Source organism: Tremella mesenterica (assembly GCF_000271645.1).
Source record: "Tremella mesenterica DSM 1558 unplaced genomic scaffold TREMEscaffold_3, whole genome shotgun sequence".
Lineage (NCBI taxonomy): Eukaryota > Fungi > Basidiomycota > Tremellomycetes > Tremellales > Tremellaceae > Tremella > Tremella mesenterica.
The window spans coordinates 252,596-273,301 of NW_006711227.1; the positions used below are offsets into that span (position 1 = coordinate 252,596).

A 20,706-nucleotide genomic window follows, 5' to 3' on the forward strand; every position below is an offset into this window, starting at 1 on the left:
CTGCATCTTTCCGAAGAAGAATGTCTGTCTCTGGGTGAATATTCCAAGCATATCGAGTCATCAGTCGACAACGATCAGAGCCCTCTCCTTCCCGACGAATTGCCCGGTGATTCCGTCCCTTCGGCAAACCCCACCGATTTGCAGGGGGCTGTGACTCAAACAACGATGGAAAACAAAACCCTCACCCAAGGAACGCCAGTGGAACCCGTATCGCTCTTTCAGTCTCAAGGTTCAGTGGCTCCCTCAGATTCGGAAAGCGACGGAGAGCCAAATATGAACCTCGAAAATGAGACGTGGGCGAGGCTCATGTTAGAACTAGACACTCTACGTCTGGGGGCAGGAGATGGCAAGATGAAGGGAAAGAAAGGCAAAGGGGCTGGCGTGGTATTGGAGACTCCCGAGATGCGGCGGATCAAAGAGAAAGTGGGCAAGGCTGAGAGAGAATACATGTTCAATCGGAAGCAGGCAGGTGAGCTCACGCAACAGGCGAAAATGGCGTCCGCTGACATTTCAGACATTCTCTTCCGTGCCTTGAAAGCGAAACGGGAGGCAGAATCTCTCGAAGCTAGGTTAAAAGGGTTGTCCGTCGGAGCGGAAGGGACCATCAGTCCTGAACCAGCTACGACTCCAGACAGACTGGCTGAAGAAGAAGATACAATAGCTTCTGATGATACATTGGACGATGATGATCTTGGACTCTTTGGAAATCTCCTGGACCAGAGTAACGAGCCAACACATGACATGACCGACACGACACAGCCGGCCATACCAGTGCGTCAAATGCCCCTCCCACGACAATTTCCAATTTCCAATTTGCCCAAAACTATTCTTCGTGACGGTCTGAGACGAGCCGCTAAACAAGCTGTCATAACGTTCGCGCGGCTGTCTGGGAATAGCCGGCCTGCTCGAGCAGGTCTGGAGATTACTTGGTCCTCCACAAAGAGAAGACAATGGCGGATGAACGACACAGCTTGTGGGGATATGATCGAGGCGGAGAATTACGTGTCTACTCTCGCTTTACACGATCTTTTGAGTGGTGGTCAGCTGAACAACGTGAATTGGCGAGCGTTCCCTCCTACGTTTCGTGATCTGTGGGAGGAGTTGGAGAAGGAGAAGAAGGCTGCTGAGGATGTCAAGAGACGAGAAATGTGGGGGAAGGTCAAAGATATCTTGGATAAAAAGACTGTCGACAAACCCACCGTCCAGCTCCAACCTGCTGAAACATCGTCAACTGACAAAATTGACGCAACGGAGAAGGAAATGTCCCTCGAAGACAGATACGATCCCAACCTGCAAGCAGAATTCGAAGTTCGACGTTCTTCGTCCGCCTTTCAGCGTATGTTGCGCCAACGTGAAACCCTTCCTATTGCTTCTTTTCGACAACGAATCATTGAAACTTTATCATCCTCCCAAATCTTAGTCTTATCAGGTGAAACGGGGTGTGGGAAGTCCACTCAACTCCCTTCTTTCATTCTTGAAGATCAATTATCTCAAGGGAAACCATGCAAGATATTTGTTACCGAACCCCGACGTATCAGTGCCATCTCTCTTGCTCAGCGAGTATCACAAGAACTCGGAGATGCACCAGGTACATTAGGTACAACTTCCTCGTTGGTGGGATACTCAATTCGTCTCGAAGCGAAAGTATCCCCTTCTACCCGTTTGGCATTTGTCACCAATGGAATTGCATTGCGGATGTTAGAAAGTGGTTCTGGGGATGTTTCGAAAGGAACAGCATTTGATCAAGTCACTCATATCATCGTTGATGAGGTTCATGAAAGATCTATCGATTCCGACTTTCTTCTTATTGTCTTGAAATCTCTTATGGTTCAACGACCGGATCTCAAGATCGTCCTCATGTCCGCTACTCTGGACTCGGATAAACTTTCAAATTATTTTGGCGGTTGTCCGATTTTGTCGGTACCTGGACGTACGTTTCCAGTGCAGGTTAGATATTTGGAGGATGCGGTGGAGATGACAGGTTGGAATATTGATGATTCTTCCTCTTACGCTATCCGACATCGAAATGGAAACCCAAAACGACAAATGGAATGGAATGAAGAAACGGCAAAAAATGAATCTGATTCGGATTCAGACTCTGATTCTTCCACATCTTCTAAATCTGGACAGAAATCAAATTCAATGAAACTATCTTCGACACGTTATTCTAGTGAAACGGTTGAAACTATCAATCTCCTTGATGTACGTCAAACACCTTACGAACTCATCATCTCTTTGCTGGAAAATATCTGTTTTATCAATCCTGATTTAATTCCTTTTTCTCAAGCTATCTTAATCTTCCTTCCTGGTTTAGCGGAAATTCGTCGTCTCACCGAACTCATAAATTCTCATCCTTCTTTTATCTCCGATTTTCTCATTTATCCACTTCACTCGACAATTTCCTCCGAAGGTCAAAGTGCCGTCTTCGACATACCTCCACCAGGGGTCAGGAAAATAGTAGTGAGCACCAATATCGCCGAAACTGGAGTCACTATACCTGATATCACCTGTGTGATAGATACAGGTAAACACCGTGAGATGAGGTACGATGAAAAACGACAATTATCACGTCTAGTGGAAATTTTCATTTCTCGGTCTAATGCCAAACAAAGAAGAGGAAGAGCAGGAAGAGTGAGAGAAGGTATAGCTTTTCATTTATTCACGAAATATCGACACGATCATCAATTATCCGAACATTCCATACCTGAAATGTTGAGGTTATCCTTACAAGATCTAGCCTTGAGGATCAAGATTCTCAAGGTCAGATTAGGTCCGTCTATCGAAGAAGTTTTGAACAAGGCTCTAGATCCTCCCACTTCTGTAAATATACAAAAAGCTATAGCTGCGTTGGTGGAAGTCAAAGCTTTGACGAATAATGAAGAGATTACTCCCTTGGGAAGATTGTTAAGCAAGTTACCGATGGATGTACATCTGGGAAAGTTCTTGTTGGTGGCTACTACGATGAAATGTTTGGATGAGGGGTTGACTCTGGCGGCTACGTTATGTTCCAAGAGTCCTTTTGTGACTCCGTTTGGATATGAATCTCAGGCCAGAGCGGCCAAGAAAGGGTTTGCCAAAGGTGAGTCATGTTGATTTTCACATCATTCCTGACCGTATAGCTGCATCTCCTCTGAATTTTCCCCACTAGCATATCGCTTCGTTCCTCATTGCTTACGCTTACGATCTCCTGTCATCTTCCCTTCTATGGAGTACCACATTACATCTAATACCCTCCCATCGCCTGTCCTGTCAAGATCTCGTGACCACTCGCCGAGCATTTCTTTCCATGTTGTTGGGGTGCATCACATAAAGTTATCTGGAGTAATTTCTAGGGGAGGTGAAAAACGTCTGACGCTGACATTGTAGACAATAGCGACTTCCTCACCCTCATCAACGTCTTCAACGCTTGGCGTAGAGCTTCCGATAACACAAACTACGTTCGAACATTTTGTAAGAAGAATTACATATCTCATCAGGTACGTATCCCCCTCTCCCTGCGGTTCGTTGACTCATGGATAGAACCTACAACAGATTGAAGAATTACGTCAACAATTATTAGGTTATCTGGTAGATTCGGGGTTCGTGAGTGTATCTCAGGAGAAGAAGATAGAAATGTTTTCGTATGTTTTTCATTTTCGCTCTTTCCATTTTTCTTCTTACGTATCTCTCATCATCCACGCGTGCTACTTGATCAAATCTGAGTCTTTCTTATCACAACTTTGCGCTCGACTACGAGCTTCACGAGACCAGTAACCTGGGATGGACGACACAATTGATTCCTCACATCTATACCGGACAAACATGTCAACACGAGTATGATGTCCCGTCGTCGGACTGAGTGGAACAGAACAGAAGATTATTCGATTTAGCTGATGTATAGCGCCAGGTTCTCCAAAAACACATTCAGAACCCGATTCATCACCATCCCTGCTGTTTTAAATATAAATCATGACAAACCACAAATATTGAATGCTGCCTTGGCTGCGGGATTATATCCCAAGGTGTTGGTAGTGGATGGCAATGGTTTGAGAAGTATCACCAATCAACAGCCTGTTTCCATTGTGAGTCATTTTGAGCCTTCGCCCCGTAGGCCCTCATACCCCTTTTCTCCATCGACGAAATTTCAGTCGCATGACAGACTGTTCGAGTTCCGCGGGATGTGAAAGGTTCCTCTTGACTTGTAACCAAGTCGTCTTGATACACAAGACAATCGTAGAGGCAGAGCGACAGGTCGATCCAATGAGAGATGCGCACAAGTGTTGAGTGAATGAGAGACAGGGAGGGCACAAGTTTGAGGAGAAGAGAGAGAAGAGAGAAAAATGAATAAAGTTGATTCGTAGCATCCCAGTTCTGTAAACTTTGGCGTCCCCCGCTCAGAGTTAGGTACACATTTGATTTATTTCACTTTGATGAGAAGTAAGAAATTGTACGCATGGGAAATAAGTCCGATAAATGAGAAAACTTTAGTTATGATGTGTGGTGATCAATTGGATATAAAGGTGTGTTCTTTTCTTTCTCCGTCCCCGATGTTCTTCTTCATTCTCCGTTCCTTTTGTCCTTTCTGATCCTTCTCTCCACCTTTTTTATCCCTTGGGAATTTGGTGCCTTTCCTCCATCGTATTGTGAAGATCAAAGCTTGAGCGTGTATCGTTCGTCAGTGCTTAAGGTGTATTCTCTATCTCTGTATATATCATCGATACTACACATTCCATTTTCAGTTCAGCACCGTGTTTCAAGTGAACATACATTTCCTGGTTATTTGACCTAATCTTGGGAATGGATAAGACCGTAAAGATATGATGATATTCGTAAAGAACCAAAAAGTTGATATCTCAGATCCCATCATCATCCTTGATCATAGATCGTAAACTTCGTTATCGTCTTCCACCAAAGACTCTTGTGGCAGTACGTATCCTACGAGATCGTCTGAACCAAGCTATGAACCTCAGGTTTAGAGGGAAAGAATTGTCAGAAGGGTTGGAAAGATGGTTAGTGTTAGGAATGGAATGTTTGATGGTAGATGTTGAAGAAAGTAAGTTGGGGATTGTTGGGAGATGATTATATCGTTTGAATACCTGTTTCTACTCCTCATGATACTCATGCTCATACTCATCCTCTTCTTCCTCCTTATACTCACTCCTCTTCCCTCTCCTCATCTTGTCTATATGAATGTTGATGGAATGGGGCATGATGTACGGAAGGGTCTGAAGGTGCGAAAGGATTGCCGGTGTGCTGTATTGTACATTATACATATAGAATTATTCGTCTTTGAAAGATTTCTGCAGTCATCCATTTAACTCATCACTCGTCACATACACATGGCGAGATCAGACTGGTTATCGATGACTATTGAGTTCAAGATTGTAAAACAACAGGATACAAAGAAATGCATGAATTGTCAACCACATCATATGAACTGATACATGTACCCCAACAGCCCTGGCGATTTCAAAAAACCCCTCGAGAGACTTGATACCTCCATGCAAATGTTCGAAAAAGAATCAAAAGTTACCCCCCTAGACAACAAATCCTCTCGAGCCTCAACGGCGCAAGGACAAAGTGCTCGCACGGAGTCGAAAGCTTTAGGACCCGAGTCTGGGAAATGAAAGCAGTCAAAGATGCTGGAGAGTAGAGGTATGAAATCGAAAGGATATTATTGAGGGTTTTGCGAATGAGAGTGGGAAGGAGGATGATAATCGTATTTATTTGCTTGAGGTTGTGATCCTTTGGGACCGTCTTTGTTATCTCCGCTTGAAGGACTGGGGTCGTTTGAAGGTCTTTTTTTGGGTTTGTTCTTGCCTTTCATTGGTCTGTAAGTTAGTTTTGATCCAGAAAGAAGCATATGAGAGATCAATGGAAGTATTATTCGCTTTTCAAAATATGATTGGCATTTGCAGACTTTTCAGGATTGCCTGAGTGGGGGGATGGAGAGAGAGTATGAGATGACGAATTATGGAAGAAGGAGCTAGGTGTGAGAGAAAAGACGGGTGAAAGGAGATCACAATGACGGAAAGCACAATTGACCTTTAGACCAGGTGACAATTAAAACCAGGAAAAGTGAGGACGAGATTAGTCGTTCAACGAGACGATTGGAAAGACGTCAAGAAAGCCGGTGGAATAAATCATGGATGAGGTCACAAAAAGAAAACGCAGACCCACCTGGCTTTCCCATCCCCCGCACCTCCCTCGGATTCCGAACTCTCTTCCACTTGTGTCCCAGGAGCATCACGTCGTTTCGTACCTTGTCCCGATCCCGTCCCATCTTTCTTTCCACTATTCGGTGTGGGTCGAGAGTGAGAGTGAGAATGAGAATGAGAATCACAATCTGATTCTGAACTTTCTGAAGAAGATTCATCATATGCTCTGGGTTTATGATATATACAACATACTGATTTGTCAACTTTCAATCTGATCTGTCTCTATTGCCGTCATTGAAATCCACAATGACTTTCACAAGAATGAGGTCATCCTTGAAATAGATATTCGTAGTGAGAAGGGTATACAGATAGGACTTGAGGAGGGTGGCGAGTCCAAAGAAACTCGAGGAAGGTTATAGAATATACTTCCTGAATAGTGAAAGACAAGGGAGCGGTGATTGATACTTACTCTTTGATTTTTTCCTTCCTAAATGTTCATTATCCACAGTACCTTCTGACCAAACGACTTTCCCTTTCCTTCCTGCTCCACGAAGTTTCAAGACGCCGACTGTACTTGATGTGGAAGGTGCGGCTGGTGGATCGGGGAGTGTGATAGTGCGTGAAGAAGAAGGGATAGGAGTAGCTCGGACTGCTTGCATATTGAACACGTTTTCCTTATGACTCTTGACCTTGACTGTAGTGTAGGTTGTCTTGATAAGTGAGGATTCGCTGGGGCTATTGAACGCTGTGAAAGTAAGATATAGAGTTAAAAAGTAAGAGTGTGAATGTGAGTGTTAAAAAGAGGGAAATCGTATCGCCGCTAAGGGCTTGTTCTTCAACATGGACGGACGATTCCGGCTTGATCCTCCGACCTGCCACATTCATACTCATATCGGCGATTCATCGGCGTTAAGTCCCACAAGAACCCCTCACCGCCGTCTTTTGAATGTTTTTCTTTTTCTCGTTTTCTTCCCAAGATGCCTCCACTCGTCATGTCCACTCAACCATCACATTTCAACATAACAACATTAGGTCCAATAGATCCTTCACTCGCTCAACTCTCAAAACCTCAACCACCACCTCCTATAGATCCCAGTCTCTTTCAGATCGAACAGGTCGTCAATCATGTACGGACTGGTAGCCGATTGGACCCGAACACGCTTCAACCTACTTCAGTTCAAGAGCAGGATGGAGGGGTCGAGGAGGGGACAATTGGAGAGGAGATAGGACCGGGGATAGATCATTCGGCTTTGGCTATGGAAGGAGAAGATATAGATCCTGCTTTGAGGGAAATAGTCAATTCTTTGACCAGGGCGCAGGATACTCATAGGAGAGAACAACAACAGGCCGAACAGGTGGATATCGTCACCCTCACTTTGCTTCTGATTCTCCTTCGTCTGCTTCCTATTGCGAAATAATAGATGAAGACGGAGGGCCATAGGAATATACTGATACTTAGGATACCACCGGTGTCGAAGAAGAAGCCCTGCATCAATCTCTGCAAAGCACATTAGACGATTTGACCAGTGGAGAATACCGTGAGTCCATTTCACCATTCCACATTCCACCCCTGCGACGTTGCACATGATCGCCCTCATGGAGCAGTTTCTCACTTCTGTTGTGCATTCTCCTCTTCGGAATCCACTGGCTTTCATGCATGCGAACACCTGCTAAATTACTCAGACGCACTGCTTCAAGGATTACAAGACCCTCAATCACCTTACCTCATAGATCCCCACCCCGACTCCTCTTCAAACGCTGAAGCCGGACCTTCCACCATTCCTTCTAAACGCGGACGCGGTCGACCAAAAGGTTCGAGAAACAAACCCAAACCATTCGCCGAGATCAAAGTGAAACCACCCAAACCGCCTTCGAAACCAAGAGGTCGTCCTCTTAAAACCCGTCTGCCAGAAGATCAAGCAGAATACGAACAACGGAAACAAGACAAAGCCATGGGTATCCAACGTGCTCGAGGTAGACCGAGAAAGTTTCCGGGATATTTAGTCAGAGAAATGCGTTTGAAACATAATCGCGCTCAATTTATGGAGGTCATCCGACAACATGAAGATCGTAATAGAACGTCAGAATCTCAAAACAGGGAAGGAGAGATACAACGGGAAGATAATGAAGAAGGGGATGATATGGGAGAGGAGAATGGGGTAGGTGAGGAGTACGAATGGGATATGGGCCAAGGACATAGTCTTTTGGACGTTGTGGGACTTCAACAACAGGGTATTGAGGAGGATGCCGGTGTACCAAGTGCGGATGTTCACTTGGATAGAGGTGTCATGAGGGTTTTCGAGCTTCCTCAATGATTCTTTCATTCGTTGATTGATCCCGGATCCGACCTCCTTCACGAAACTATGACTCAGGAGATGGAGTTTCGACATGTCTGCATGAGTAGTATGAGTCCGGAGAAAGGTATTCCGGAATTGTATGTAACATATGGTCCTATATCAAAACTTCACTTCTGACACAGCTCGTCTCCTCATTGACTCACCTAGCATGCAAGACGAGTTGACATCTCTTCATAGCGACGTAGCCAACACCCGTACGACCGAACGACCGAAACACCGTCAATATGCTCATCCTTGACGACCGGCGTCTCACCAATATTTCCGGTCGTCGCCAAGTCTTGATATCACGCTAAGTGCACCAAGCTACGTATCGGTGCCTATCGACCAATCGGGAGTCAAGATAAAATCTGACAACGGATTAGAGAGGTAACTAACGACGTCTCTTCGGTTGATGATACGATCTCTCATCGCCTCTCATTCATCCCTACAACTCGTACGATCCCCTCTCCTGTCAGACATGTATAAATACCCTCAACTCTTCTGTCTCCTACTCATCCACTTACTTGCCTTCTAATATCTTCTCCCTTTTACTCGTCGCAGGTCGGCCCAAGTCTAGAGTTGATCTCGTCTTATCTTCTTCATCTTTGTCTAATTTTCCATTCGGTCTGTGATCGTCTTCATCTTATTACACGAAAAGAAATAATACGAATAACAAAGTCACAATGCTTTTCAAGACTCTTATCGCTGTTCTTCCCCTGCTGGCAGGGATCCAAGTGAACGCCTCGCCAATCCTTATCGGTCGTAAAGGTGGAAATGACACTTCGGTCAGTATGGGAGAAGGGGGAAATAGTACGGTAAGTAGTGAAAGTGTTGGCAATTCGACTTTGTCTTCCGAGGTGAGTTGTTTCTTCCTTCCGAGTATGAACCAAGTTGATGTAAAGTCGAACTCGTCGAGTAACAACACTAGTAGCGAAGGCGGTAGTAGCGAGAATAGCGGTGGTGGTGGTGGTGGTGAAAGTGGTAGCAACGATAGTAAAGGTAGTGAAAGCAATAGTAGCTCGGAGAGTAGTAACAGCGAAAGTGGATCTGGAAGTGGCTTTTCGAAAAATGACGAAACTGTCATCTTGGTAAGTCACCTACTTTCGCTATTCCACTATTCCGTTCTCGAACTGGGAGTGGAAGAAAGTGAGAGAGATGAAAGATGATCGTTAATAATAGTTCGCTCTCGCTGCTGAAACCCTCGAGTCGAACTTTTACGAAGTTGGTTTGAAGACTTTCTCGTCGGATCATTTCGAACAATTCGGATATAGGAATGGTGATGCTGTGATTGAACAACTTACGTGAGTACTTATTCTCCTCTACCTCTCCCATACCAACTACCTTACATCAGCACAATTATCAAACACATCTTCCTTCTTGATCATTTCCTCCCATCCAAAAGTGTCACATCTGTCCTAAAGGTACCTCAGATGTGGGTGATGGGATGTTGGGTGACGGGAAATTTGAGGAAAGAGTCGAAATCGCCAAGGAGGGATGAGAACCATAGACAATTATACCATACTAGAAATCTCAATTGACAATCAGTGTTATTCAAGAACAAGAATCCATTCATCTGAGTACTTTGACAAGTGTCGCACAAGAAGCTTCTATCGATATTTCCGCCCTCGGTCAATGTTCTTTCGATTTTTCTTCCGCAATGGTCTCTGTTCAAACGTTTATCGAGACGGCTAGGATCTTCGAACTTGTAGGAGTTGGAGCATATGAAGGTGGAGCTCTTTTAGTCGAAAATCAAGAATTGTTAATTTCCGCTTTGAGTATTCATGCTGTGGAAGGTGTTCATAGTTCTATGGTCAATCTCCTCGGAGGTGAGTTGAATCTTTACATTCTTTTCCGCTGGTCTCTTCTCTCTCCTTACCTCCTCCTGCCTCACAGTCTTACTCTCTTCCCCCCTCCCTGTTTCCCCAGAGAGTTAGATACGATTTCCCTCCTATCAAACCCCTGAGCCCATGTCAGAAACCATCTTTCTTCTGGACTTTTTGAATCAGGTCAAAAGTAATGGGTTCGAAAGTGAGAATTTACTTCGGACGATTGCGTGAGATGGTAGATGAATGGCTTCAAAGGTGAATGTCATGAAACTGATATATTTAGCAAGTTCCCCATCTTCTTCACCATTCGCGGTACCTCTTGAACCTCAACAAGTATTAGGCATGCTAAGTCCTTTCGTCAAAGGTTGTGATCTTGGTGGATTGTTAGGAATTACTCGTATGTTTTTCTTTCCTCTCTCCTCTTTTCACCTTTACACTTTCCCTTTCCTGTTTCCTCTTCCCTCTGTTGTATTCAGAACAGTCTATCGTCTTTCTTGTCTTGGAAAAAGAATGTTATTGACCAAAAACAGCTTCGACAGCACTTACGATCACCAACACTGAAACTATTACCGTCAATACTCAATTATCTTTCGATATGTCTATTTTCCAAGGTCAAGATACTTCTGTGAGTTTTTCTTAACTTCACGTCTTCACATACCCTTTACTTCGACTATCATATTCTTGCATCCTCTCATCTTTTCCCTTCCCTTCTTTCCAGTCAACAAACAGGAAGCGATCGATGTCGAGTGGAAGTATCCTCAACAATGCTTCACTCCATTCTCTGTCAACAGTGGTAGTTGAAATGACCCTGGTTACACTCATTGTCTGGAGTAGGTCAAGAGTAAGACTTAACATCCAGAAATACTTCTGTAACATCATCTCTGGAAGTAACACCAAAGGAATCGTCATGCCAATGTCAAAATGTATCATCCCTGAGAAAATCGATGGTGTAGGTGAGTAAATTTCATATCTCTTCCTACTCCTCTCCCCTTTTCCTTCTCCTGTACACCTACCCCTTATCCTCTACGTCTTACATGAAATCTTCCACATGCCCCAAGATCCTTTTCGACTTTTCCCCTAATTCTCTATGAGGCTCCAACTTTCCTTACGCTGTCTGACGCTCGTGATTCTTCCCAGCTTTCATGATTTTCGATATCGCGCCAATACTGACACCCAGTCTTCGCTTCCATTGTTTCCAGTGATGTAGAATTAGATGTCAACATTGTGATCCAAGATGAAACTGTCATCGTAGCTGGTCAGTCTTTTGTTCCTTTTCTCCTCTCTTTTTCTATAAATCCTCCCCCGAACCCCCTCCACTCTCATCTCATTTTTTCTTTTCTCTCAGCACGTCATTCCCTCCTTCCTCGTTTTTACTCACTATGCTAATCCTCAGGACCCGTACCTTTCGTAGTTTACGAAAGCGTCACCATCATTTCCGAAGAGATCATTTCCAGTTCTTCAATCTTTGGTTTTTCCGCATCCGGATCTGAATCTTCAAACTCCAACTCGAATTCCAATTCCAACTCTGATATCTCATCCATCTCGAATTCCGGTTCGTTAAACTCCGGTTCTTTATCTTCTTCAATTTCTAACATCCTTTCAAACCCATTGGTCTCTGCTACTTCTCTAATCGATGGGTCGGATGTCAACGTCCCTCCTGAGATCGCACAATTGAGACAGGAATTAGGTGTCGTTCATCCTGTTTCGAATGGAGGAGCGGGTGCTATTTCCCTCGGATGGTTGGGAAAATGAAAAGAGTGAAGAATGATGTTGAGAAAATGAATATCGAGTATAATTGAGATTGTATACAATTTGAAGAGTTAATGAGATCTGAGATGAATTTGTTGAAAACTGTACTATTTTGTATTCTCTTTTCTCTTCATCTGCAGGAGCGAGATAATTTACTGGAATTCCACTGAAAGAACAAACTCGATATGACTTGTGACAGCAAAGAATCAGTGTTTGTGTTGATGGAATCGGGAATTGAATTGCACATGACGATGTATAATTCAATGATGGCAGCTCGATCAAGGGGTTATCGTATGGGTATCAATGAGAGATCAAGACCGAGCTGTTGCTCTCAGATTGATAGCGAAGAGTGTATTTCCCATCTAGTCTTCGTCAAGATGTCAATCATCAACAAGAGGAACGTAAACGAGTCAACCAAGAAAGATCAGTATCATCCTCAGTTCACATACCAAGTATACATGAGTCAACCGCAGACCGCTTCACCAGGTACAGTGGTGTTCAGTATCAAAGCCACTATCAATCCGTACAGTCCCTGACCGTCAGCTCGTTCAAAAGACACTCGACATAGCTCACTATGACCTCTCTATAAATTAGCATCTCCCTTATATTTACAAAGACGACTCACGCAAAGATGAGAATGAGGACCATGGATACGAATACTCTGGATTCGTACACATACGCTCGAACGCACTGTGAGTAAGTCTTACTTCCCAAATTCCGAACCTCTTTGGACATAGTGCTCGTGGAGTGAGGTTGGAGTGCTCTAGCGTCGGGTGGGAGAAGACACAACTCTGAGGAAACATGAGAAGGTGAGATACATTAATGTATGGTTGGAAGAAGGGCATTAGGAAATGAGCTCACAGCATCACCAACTATTCCTATCGCGTAACCCGCAGCAAGACCCGTCATCCCACATGCTACCACATGAGCCCTCCTCAATTCACCTACTTACTGTTCGCGGGAAACTCACATAATCCAGCGGCGAGATGAACGAAGCCCCCGAATAGAGAATAAGTCTCAGATGGTGATACTAATTATCAGCCCTCTGGACAAACAACAACTGAGTTGACTCACTTGAACCAGCTATGAGGACAGATACTACCAATCCATAAACCGCTATGACTATTTTTTTTAGCTTTGGTCATACCTCGGAGGCTGAGAGCTTACTACCTGACATCTGACATGAGCTTCTGTATGAGAATCTATCGTACGAAAGAACTCACCACGACTGGAATCAATGACTGCCGAGTTAGTGAAAACGATAATGGAGGGAAAAGAGAAATACCTTCATGATCAGTTCAGGTCTACAAGAGTCAGCTTATCGATGCACCGAAAAGCACAGGAGCTGACCTGAATGTACCCAGTCCAGCTATTCCGATCCCAGCTTTGGCCGTTCCATATGCCGCTCCGACGGTGGAAAGAACCATCTATCCAAATCAGCACTACCAGAGAAAAGGGAAGGAAAGGTACGGCAGAAGTCACTCCTGCGAATCTGTCCGTCAATTAGTGTTCTCAGGCATTGAGGTAGGTTTTGACTGACCCGAAGAAGTAAGCCCATGGTGGACAAAGCTCTGACATTGTAGTATGGAGGAATGACAAGTGGGATATACAACTCTGGCTCATAGAGGAGAGAGAGTAGGGTGAGTGGTTCAAAGGGGAGAAATGCCACGTCATACAACTTCCATCGCGAACTTCAGCTCTTGAGGGAATGATGACTTTACTTAACTTTTCGTATCTCATCTCGACAGGTTGAACAGTAGCGTACACACTCAAGATGCAGGGTAGATTACCTCAGATGGTGAGTGATATCACTGTACTCTTGCAAGATTGAACTGACATGATCAGCAACCCACCGTGGTCCTTCTCAGAGGTGAACATCCTTCTTTGATCATTCCCCTTCCCATTCCTTCCCTTTCACCTGCAAGCAAGGAACTCGATGTTAGATGTTGTCTGGCAGATCATTGACGTTTAACAGAGGGTACCGATACGTCCCAAGGAACACCTCAATTGTTGTCCAACATCTCTGCTTGTCTCGCTGTATCTCAGACGGTGGCCACCACGCTCGGACCTAGGGGTATGGACAAGCTCATCGTAGATGAGCGAGGACTAGCTACTATCTCCAGTAAGTCAATCTCACCTCTCACTCTCTCATGTATCACAATACAGTAGATAAAATCTTGTGTGGTGGAGAGAAATTGACAGGACAGACGACGGAGCTACCATTTTGAAACTACTTGACGTGGTACATCCCGCTGCGAGGACTTTAGTGGACATCGCCCGTGCCCAAGACGCAGAAGTAGGAGATGGAACTACCAGTGTGGTGTTACTGTAAGTCATCAGCTGTATCGGAACAAATATCAAGCTGAAAGAACAGCGCAGCGGAAATACTCAAAGAGGTCAGACCGTATGTCGAAGAAGGTGTAGGGGTTCATGTCATCATCAAAGGTTTGCGTCAGGCGAGGGATTTGGCTATAAAGAAGATCAAGGAGATAGCGGTGACTATTGATAAGTCTGATGCTGTGTGAGTCTGATCGTGTCATCTTCTTCCCTCTTCCTTTCATTCCTTGCTGATATCCTCTTCGACATCTTACTTTCCTGCCATATATTTGCCCTCATCCTGTGTAACGAGATACACGCGTCCAGCATCATGATGGATTTCATTCCCTTGACCAGTATATGTACTGATCAGGAGAAAATTCCGCGAACTTCTCCACCTCTGCGCATCAACATCCATGTCCTCTAAACTCATCCACTCTCAAACTCCCTTCTTCGCCAACATGGTAGTCGACGCAGTACTCTCGCTCGACCAGACAGAACTGGACGAATCCCTCATCGGAGTCAAAAAGGTTCCGGGAGGTGGCATGCAAGACTCTTTGCTAGTGAAAGGAGTAGCATTCAAGAAAACCTTTTCCTATGCCGGATTCGAACAACAGCCTAAATCGTTCAAAAACCCCAAAGTGCTGTGTCTCAATGTCGAACTGGAGCTCAAAGCGGAAAAAGACAATGCTGAAATTCGAGTCAATGAAGTATCAGAGTATCAAGCCATTGTTGATGCCGAATGGAGGATCATCTACCAAAAACTCGAAGCGATCGTGGCTACAGGTGCAAAGGTTGTCTTGTCCAAATTACCCATTGGGGATCTGGCCACTCAATATTTCGCCGATAGGGATATCTTTTGTGCTGGACGTGTGACGTCGGATGATTTGAAGAGAGTCGTTCAAGCTGTTGGGGGATCCATCCAATCTACTTGCTCGGACATTGAACCTCATCATTTGGGTCAATGCGGGTCGTTTGAGGAGAAACAGATCGGAGGAGAGAGGTTCAACTTGTTCGAAGATTGCACACACGCAAAGACGTGTACGCTCATCTTGCGTGGTGGGGCGGAGCAATTCATTGCGGAAGTGGAACGAAGTCTGCATGATTCAATCATGATCGTCAAAAGGGCGATTCAGAATAATTCGGTCGTCGCTGGAGGTGGTGCTTGCGAGGTGATTATTTCTCTCCGTGCTTATATCTAAATCCCCTGTCCCCGAACCTTGACACGAATATTGTGTTCGATCGATTGATGCTGCTTTCCGTCTCAGGGAAAATTTACCAGCGAGGGATCCGTCGCTGACGTCTCAGATGGAAGTCTCAAAATACCTCCGCGGTCACTCTCGTACTATCATGGGCAAACAACAACTCATAGTCGGAGCCGTGGCCAAAGCTCTCGAAATCATCCCTCGACAGATATGTGATAACGCAGGTTTAGACGCGACGGATGTGTTGAACAAACTTCGTATGCGTCACGCTCAAGGCGATCTGTGGGCAGGTGTAGACGTGGAATCTGAAGGTGTTCAGGACAATATGAAAAGGTTCGTTTGGGAACCAGCATTGGTCAAGACGAACGCTTTGTCAAGTGCTATAGATGCGGCATGTTTGATTTTGAGTGTGGATGAGACTGTCCGGAATCCTCAGAGCGAGGTGAGCCCGCGTTTCCTTCTTGACATTATTTCCCTCCCTTTCACTGCATCCTCTCATGAAAGCTCCCATATTCCCTGACAGTGGGACCAGTCACTGGGTAGATGTCGCTTGATCTTCTTGTACAAGACGCCAGCAGAACTCTCTTCCCTTCTTTCCCCTATCCGATGGTCGCTTCTCCTTTCCCTCCCTTACCAAAGTTTAACGGTCATGGCTCGCTCGCGACTGGACTTTGTTTACTTATTCGTTGCGGTCAGCTACTCGGATCAGTTTAAAGCTTATATATAGGAACAACAAGCAGGACCTCCTCTACCACGAGGAGCTGCTCAGAGGGCGTTGAGAGGTAGAGGTCGTGGGATGCCTAGGCGATAAAGGGTGTGAGAGTTGTTGGATCAAAATGAAATCAATCTGCATGCATTCGACGTAGCGTTATTTTTTCCTCAGACTAGCATATTGCGACTTGATTAGTCCTACCTTGACAACCCACAACCGTATCCAGGTCTTACAATCAAGATGCATCCTCTCACCAAACATGTATGTTCCCTCATCACTTCACAACGAACCTATAAACATACACCTTCCTCCAAACCAAACCCAAAAAAAGGTTTTCGATGAGTTAGAATCCATTCCATAAAGTAAAGTTACTTGTAGACCGCAAGAGGGAGAGGTTAATCATCTTCTCTATCAAAGTTGGAAATTGAACTTATGAACCGTTCCATATTACCTTTTGTATCATAACTCATATCAGTTTGTAATTTACTCAATGATTTTACGACTTTATTTATACCTTCTGAACTGGAAATAGAAACTTCAGTGATTGTATCCGCCTTGATGTAATAACCACCTCGTCTGGCTGTATAAGTCTGATGAGTTTTAGAAGAGTAAGTAGGGACTGAAAGTTAATCTTTCTGTTTTGATCAAATCATATATATATAAATTACTTTGACTACTACTTGACATCTTTGTCAATTATTTTGATATCATATCGTCCCAATCTTCATTTAGGTGTGTAAGTATAATCTCAAGAGGTATGAAGATGATATTCTTCAAATAGAAGGAAATAATCGTGATAGGAACATAAGATCATAGAAAAATCAAAGATAATACTTAGAGATATATCTCTGAAAAAACGAAAAAAAAACAACATAAGATGGGTTCACTACAATATGATAATTATGTTATGAATTAACAAAAGAGGAATAATGAATCAACAGGATGAGAAATTGATGATCCAAAAAAAGGTATTGATAGAAACTCACTTTCTTCAGTTTCTCTCCTTGATTTCCTCCTTCTCTCATAATCTCCATCCCAAAGTGAACCCTTGTTTTCAAGTTGGAAATCGGGATCAGAAGAATCTTCCATTATCACCACTTTTCCCGGAAGTTGAAATCCATCTTTGTGACTTTTACGATTACTTGATTTTTTCGTTTTCCTTCTGTGTTCTCTATATGTCTCTTTCTCATCATTGGTGGAATTGGAATTGGAGTTGGAGTTGATGTCAGTGTCAATCTTGAGTTTTTGTTTAGTCTTCGAACGAACGTTTGAAGTGTCAGTGGTGGGATTTTGGTTTGAGTGAAGGGGACTACGGGAACGATAATGTTCTTCTGATGAATCCTGGAGTCAATAACTTAGCCGGATAAGATATAGAGTGAGAGTGAGAGTAAATGGATTTGGTGAGAAGGTAAAAAAGGTTTAAATATATTTGTTCTTTGAGAAATATCACTCGTCAGTCGGCGGTCGAGGGTTAGGATAGGGAGAGTAGGATGGGAGAATGGGAGAATGGATTGGAGGGAAAAGAAGGAAAGAAGGAAAGAAGGAAAGAAAGACGGACAACTTACCTCTTCAACATATTCACGTTCCCTTTCTGTAGCAGGAAGAGGTTTCTCAACTATGGTTATATGATCAGAAGAACCATTTTTAGTGCAATTATCACGAGTTCTTTCCCCTATGGTTATGTACCCAGTTGACTCTTCCTCTTGACTGGAGTTTACGTCACTATGAGAGGACATGACTTATGTGTGATTTGTTTCGTCTTGTACGGCGATCAGAGATTATTATAGGAATAGGTTTTTGGAGTTGATTTGATATAGGAGGTTTATCAGATGAGAAGGTGTCATATATATATTGAAGATAGATCTTTGGAGAGTCAAAATGATCGTAAGCGATGTGGAAGAGGGGTTTGACAAGACGGGAAGAAAGGGATGTCGTTAGAGGGAATAACGGAATTGATCTCGCTTGGATGTCTCAGGAAGAAGGCTTCTTGTACGAGTAGCGAGGGGTGGAAGACAAGTTCGGATATGGCAGTAATTTGCTTGGGTGAAACTTATGGCGACGATACATGAGATTGATCAAGGAGGTCTTAAGAGGTTATGAGCTCAATACGAATCGCGGTGAGGGTTTGTGAGCGTAGTCTGGTCAATCAATCTGACCAACATCAGTCAGTGATTTTTCAATAGAATAGGTCATTAGTAAGAACGCCTGCATCTCATTCTTCACTTTACATGACATCGAAAGAAATCCTCCCAAAGTCCGTCAAGTCAACTAGCAATCGTCATCTCATAGTCACCCTGACATTGTCAAACAACCATCGAATCATTCATCAGCACGGTTGTTCCCTTCTACCTCATCATCAAATCTGAAATCTTCTAGCCGCTTGACACTGGACATGATACTGTTGGTCAAAGAATTAGCCAACAGAGCTGTCAACAACACTTCCCTTTTCGAAAATGACTCGTTCGATCGACCATCAGGAGCGTTAGATTTTTCCCCTGTAGCTACCGAAAGGGAAGTACGAATGTCGATGCGCGAGACGCGAGAATCTTCACGGAAAACAACTCCAGCATCAGCTGTCATAGTTCTCCTTGTTTCCCAACGTTGGTCGCATGAAGTGTATTCAGGACCAAAAGTGATAATTGTCCGCGGACCCCTACTGCGGCTTGAAGCTCTTTCATGATCTTGATTAGGTTGGACGTTGGTTTCGGTAGTTTCGACAGGTTTATCTTGGTCTTGTTGTACCGTAGTGGGGGCAACGTCGGTTTTCTGTTCTACCCTAACCGTTGTCGGGTTACTGGAAGGGTGTTGTTCATTGACATTGGAAGGAACTTCTTCCCAGTCGTTTGCAGTAGTCGGATGAGGCTCTACAATAGTTTCATCATCAGCCTGTAGGTTAGTCATAGTATGTCTCTTTGGATGAGATACTCACATGGGATCCTTCATGTTCTTCGTTCTCGGATCTAGCGATCAGGGAAGGAGGGACATAATCTTGTACTTCGGTTTGAACGGTTTCGGCTTCTTGATGGGCTGACATGGTATGTATGAGTTGATTATTAGTGAAAGGCTAGATAAAGTCAGATTGCTTATGTGATATATGGAACGTGATTGATGAGTGTTTATGAAAGTGGAAAGACCTGTGAGAGATGGAGGGAATGGTGGGTCCCGTATCCTGGACGAACCTCTTATATCTCGCAGATTGCCCAGATGATATGGCTCGCTAAAGGGTATGAAAGGATCTTGTGACATGTGTGATGAGAGCCGTAACTAGAGTGTCAGTCCACGTTTGAGAGGAATAAAACAGTGAGTTCGGAGTACTCATGAAACATGTTTTGTCGCTCCAAGCGAGCCCCTGATTGAGGGGAAGGTGAGGCGTGTCTGGACGAGAAAAAGGATGAGATATGGTCACGAGTCTTCGGGAGCGGCAGGGTGTCCGGATCATGGCAGACTGACAGATCTTGAGATCTGCAGGCTTGATATCTAGACGGTGGGCCGGTGGCCAGTGGGACGGTGGGGTATTGTCAAAGGATCGAACGGAGCGGCGTGGGTGAGTTCGTTGTCGCATTTCAAGATGCCCTGATCAGCGGTTGGATGGGACCCACCTATAATATCTTCTCGATGATTCGATGGTTTGAGGGCAGAAATGTGGGGAAGTGAGTAATACCAGCTCAGTTCTGAATCGAATTTCGAAGCGCCTCAGCATCTCACCTTACGCCCGAAGAAGCAAAGATGTTGGGTGGGGGAACCGATTCAGTGGCTTTGGGTCGAGGATACGCCTGTCGGATACGCCCCCACTGACAATCGGTCATTGAATGCTCTGTCACCTACAGTGGTAGTACTAGTAGCACCTTAACGTGTCATCGTGCCCAAGTAAGTTCAGTACCAATGCTGAGCACAGAGTGTGTCCCCTCGCTCATCGATCGTTGACAATGTGACAAGATAAGAAGATTAGGAATGAACGATTAGTAACGAATGGTAATCGATTTAGTAACTTGTAAGTAAATTTTGATCCCGCTATTTCCGACGGCCGACGGGGAAACTGAAAGCTAGGCTCCACTTTGGCCGAAGGGGAAAGCTGAAAGAACGTACTCGCACTCACTGCTCACACTGCCTTCTCTACCACAACCACCACCCCCACCACAGACAACGACAACGGTCTTGGGAACGACGGCAGCATACACGAGGAATAGTCTTCTGATTGTAGCATAGAAACCATCTACCTCTTCTCTCGATCCACCCCACTTGAAACAGGTGATACAGTGGTGGTACCTCTACTGCTTAAAGGGAATTCATTCGATCACTTACCTGTCTGTCCCGACATTCCTTACCTTTAACGATCGACTTTGTCCTCATCGTCCCCACTACATTCCATCTACTTCTCCTCCCTCTCACGAGCTCTCTCTACTCGAGCTCATCGAGTAACATCCG

At 44.5% G+C, this 20,706-nt stretch overlaps 6 protein-coding genes across 6 annotated transcripts; 3 read left to right on the top strand and 3 right to left on the bottom strand.

Annotated features, from left to right (window-relative positions):
- Positions 1 to 5,365: 5,365 nt before the first annotated feature.
- TREMEDRAFT_56556 (uncharacterized protein) lies at positions 5,366 to 6,895 on the bottom strand (the record flags this gene model as incomplete). Its single annotated transcript, XM_007003321.1, has 3 exons — positions 6,607 to 6,895; positions 6,160 to 6,388; positions 5,366 to 5,810 (listed from the first exon to the last, which is right to left on the bottom strand). Coding segments are annotated over exons 1-3 (488 nt in total), but the record flags the coding sequence as incomplete, so codon positions are not given.
- A 219-nt stretch (positions 6,896 to 7,114) lies between these two features.
- TREMEDRAFT_60886 (uncharacterized protein) lies at positions 7,115 to 8,452 on the top strand (the record flags this gene model as incomplete). Its single annotated transcript, XM_007003368.1, has 3 exons — positions 7,115 to 7,492; positions 7,597 to 7,675; positions 7,821 to 8,452. 3 exons carry the CDS (start codon positions 7,115 to 7,117, stop codon positions 8,450 to 8,452), a joined length of 1,089 nt encoding a protein of 362 aa, XP_007003430.1.
- A 704-nt stretch (positions 8,453 to 9,156) lies between these two features.
- Positions 9,157 to 12,051, top strand: TREMEDRAFT_60887 (uncharacterized protein; the record flags this gene model as incomplete). Its single annotated transcript, XM_007003369.1, has 9 exons — positions 9,157 to 9,288; positions 9,376 to 9,561; positions 9,653 to 9,774; positions 10,019 to 10,299; positions 10,583 to 10,696; positions 10,830 to 10,924; positions 11,159 to 11,252; positions 11,477 to 11,554; positions 11,693 to 12,051. 9 exons carry the CDS (start codon positions 9,157 to 9,159, stop codon positions 12,049 to 12,051), a joined length of 1,461 nt encoding a protein of 486 aa, XP_007003431.1.
- Positions 12,052 to 12,490: 439 nt separating this feature from the next.
- On the bottom strand, positions 12,491 to 13,628 carry TREMEDRAFT_43111 (uncharacterized protein; the record flags this gene model as incomplete). Its single annotated transcript, XM_007003269.1, has 12 exons — positions 12,491 to 12,580; positions 12,622 to 12,631; positions 12,674 to 12,738; positions 12,910 to 12,965; positions 13,019 to 13,078; positions 13,123 to 13,170; positions 13,216 to 13,225; positions 13,272 to 13,289; positions 13,334 to 13,352; positions 13,399 to 13,475; positions 13,519 to 13,540; positions 13,589 to 13,628. Coding segments are annotated over 12 exons (494 nt in total), but the record flags the coding sequence as incomplete, so codon positions are not given.
- Positions 13,629 to 13,785: 157 nt separating this feature from the next.
- Positions 13,786 to 16,439, top strand: TREMEDRAFT_43114 (uncharacterized protein). Its single transcript, XM_007003270.1, has 8 exons — positions 13,786 to 13,846; positions 13,894 to 13,918; positions 14,024 to 14,170; positions 14,256 to 14,376; positions 14,423 to 14,569; positions 14,741 to 15,536; positions 15,673 to 16,011; positions 16,297 to 16,439. The coding sequence occupies exons 1-8, from the start codon at positions 13,823 to 13,825 to the stop codon at positions 16,378 to 16,380; spliced, it is 1,683 nt and encodes a 560-aa protein (XP_007003332.1). The 5' UTR covers positions 13,786 to 13,822; the 3' UTR covers positions 16,381 to 16,439.
- A 2,161-nt stretch (positions 16,440 to 18,600) lies between these two features.
- TREMEDRAFT_60890 (uncharacterized protein) lies at positions 18,601 to 19,315 on the bottom strand (the record flags this gene model as incomplete). Its single annotated transcript, XM_007003370.1, has 2 exons — positions 18,601 to 19,167; positions 19,211 to 19,315. The coding sequence occupies 2 exons, from the start codon at positions 19,313 to 19,315 to the stop codon at positions 18,601 to 18,603; spliced, it is 672 nt and encodes a 223-aa protein (XP_007003432.1).
- Between the last annotated feature and the right edge of the window lie 1,391 nt (positions 19,316 to 20,706).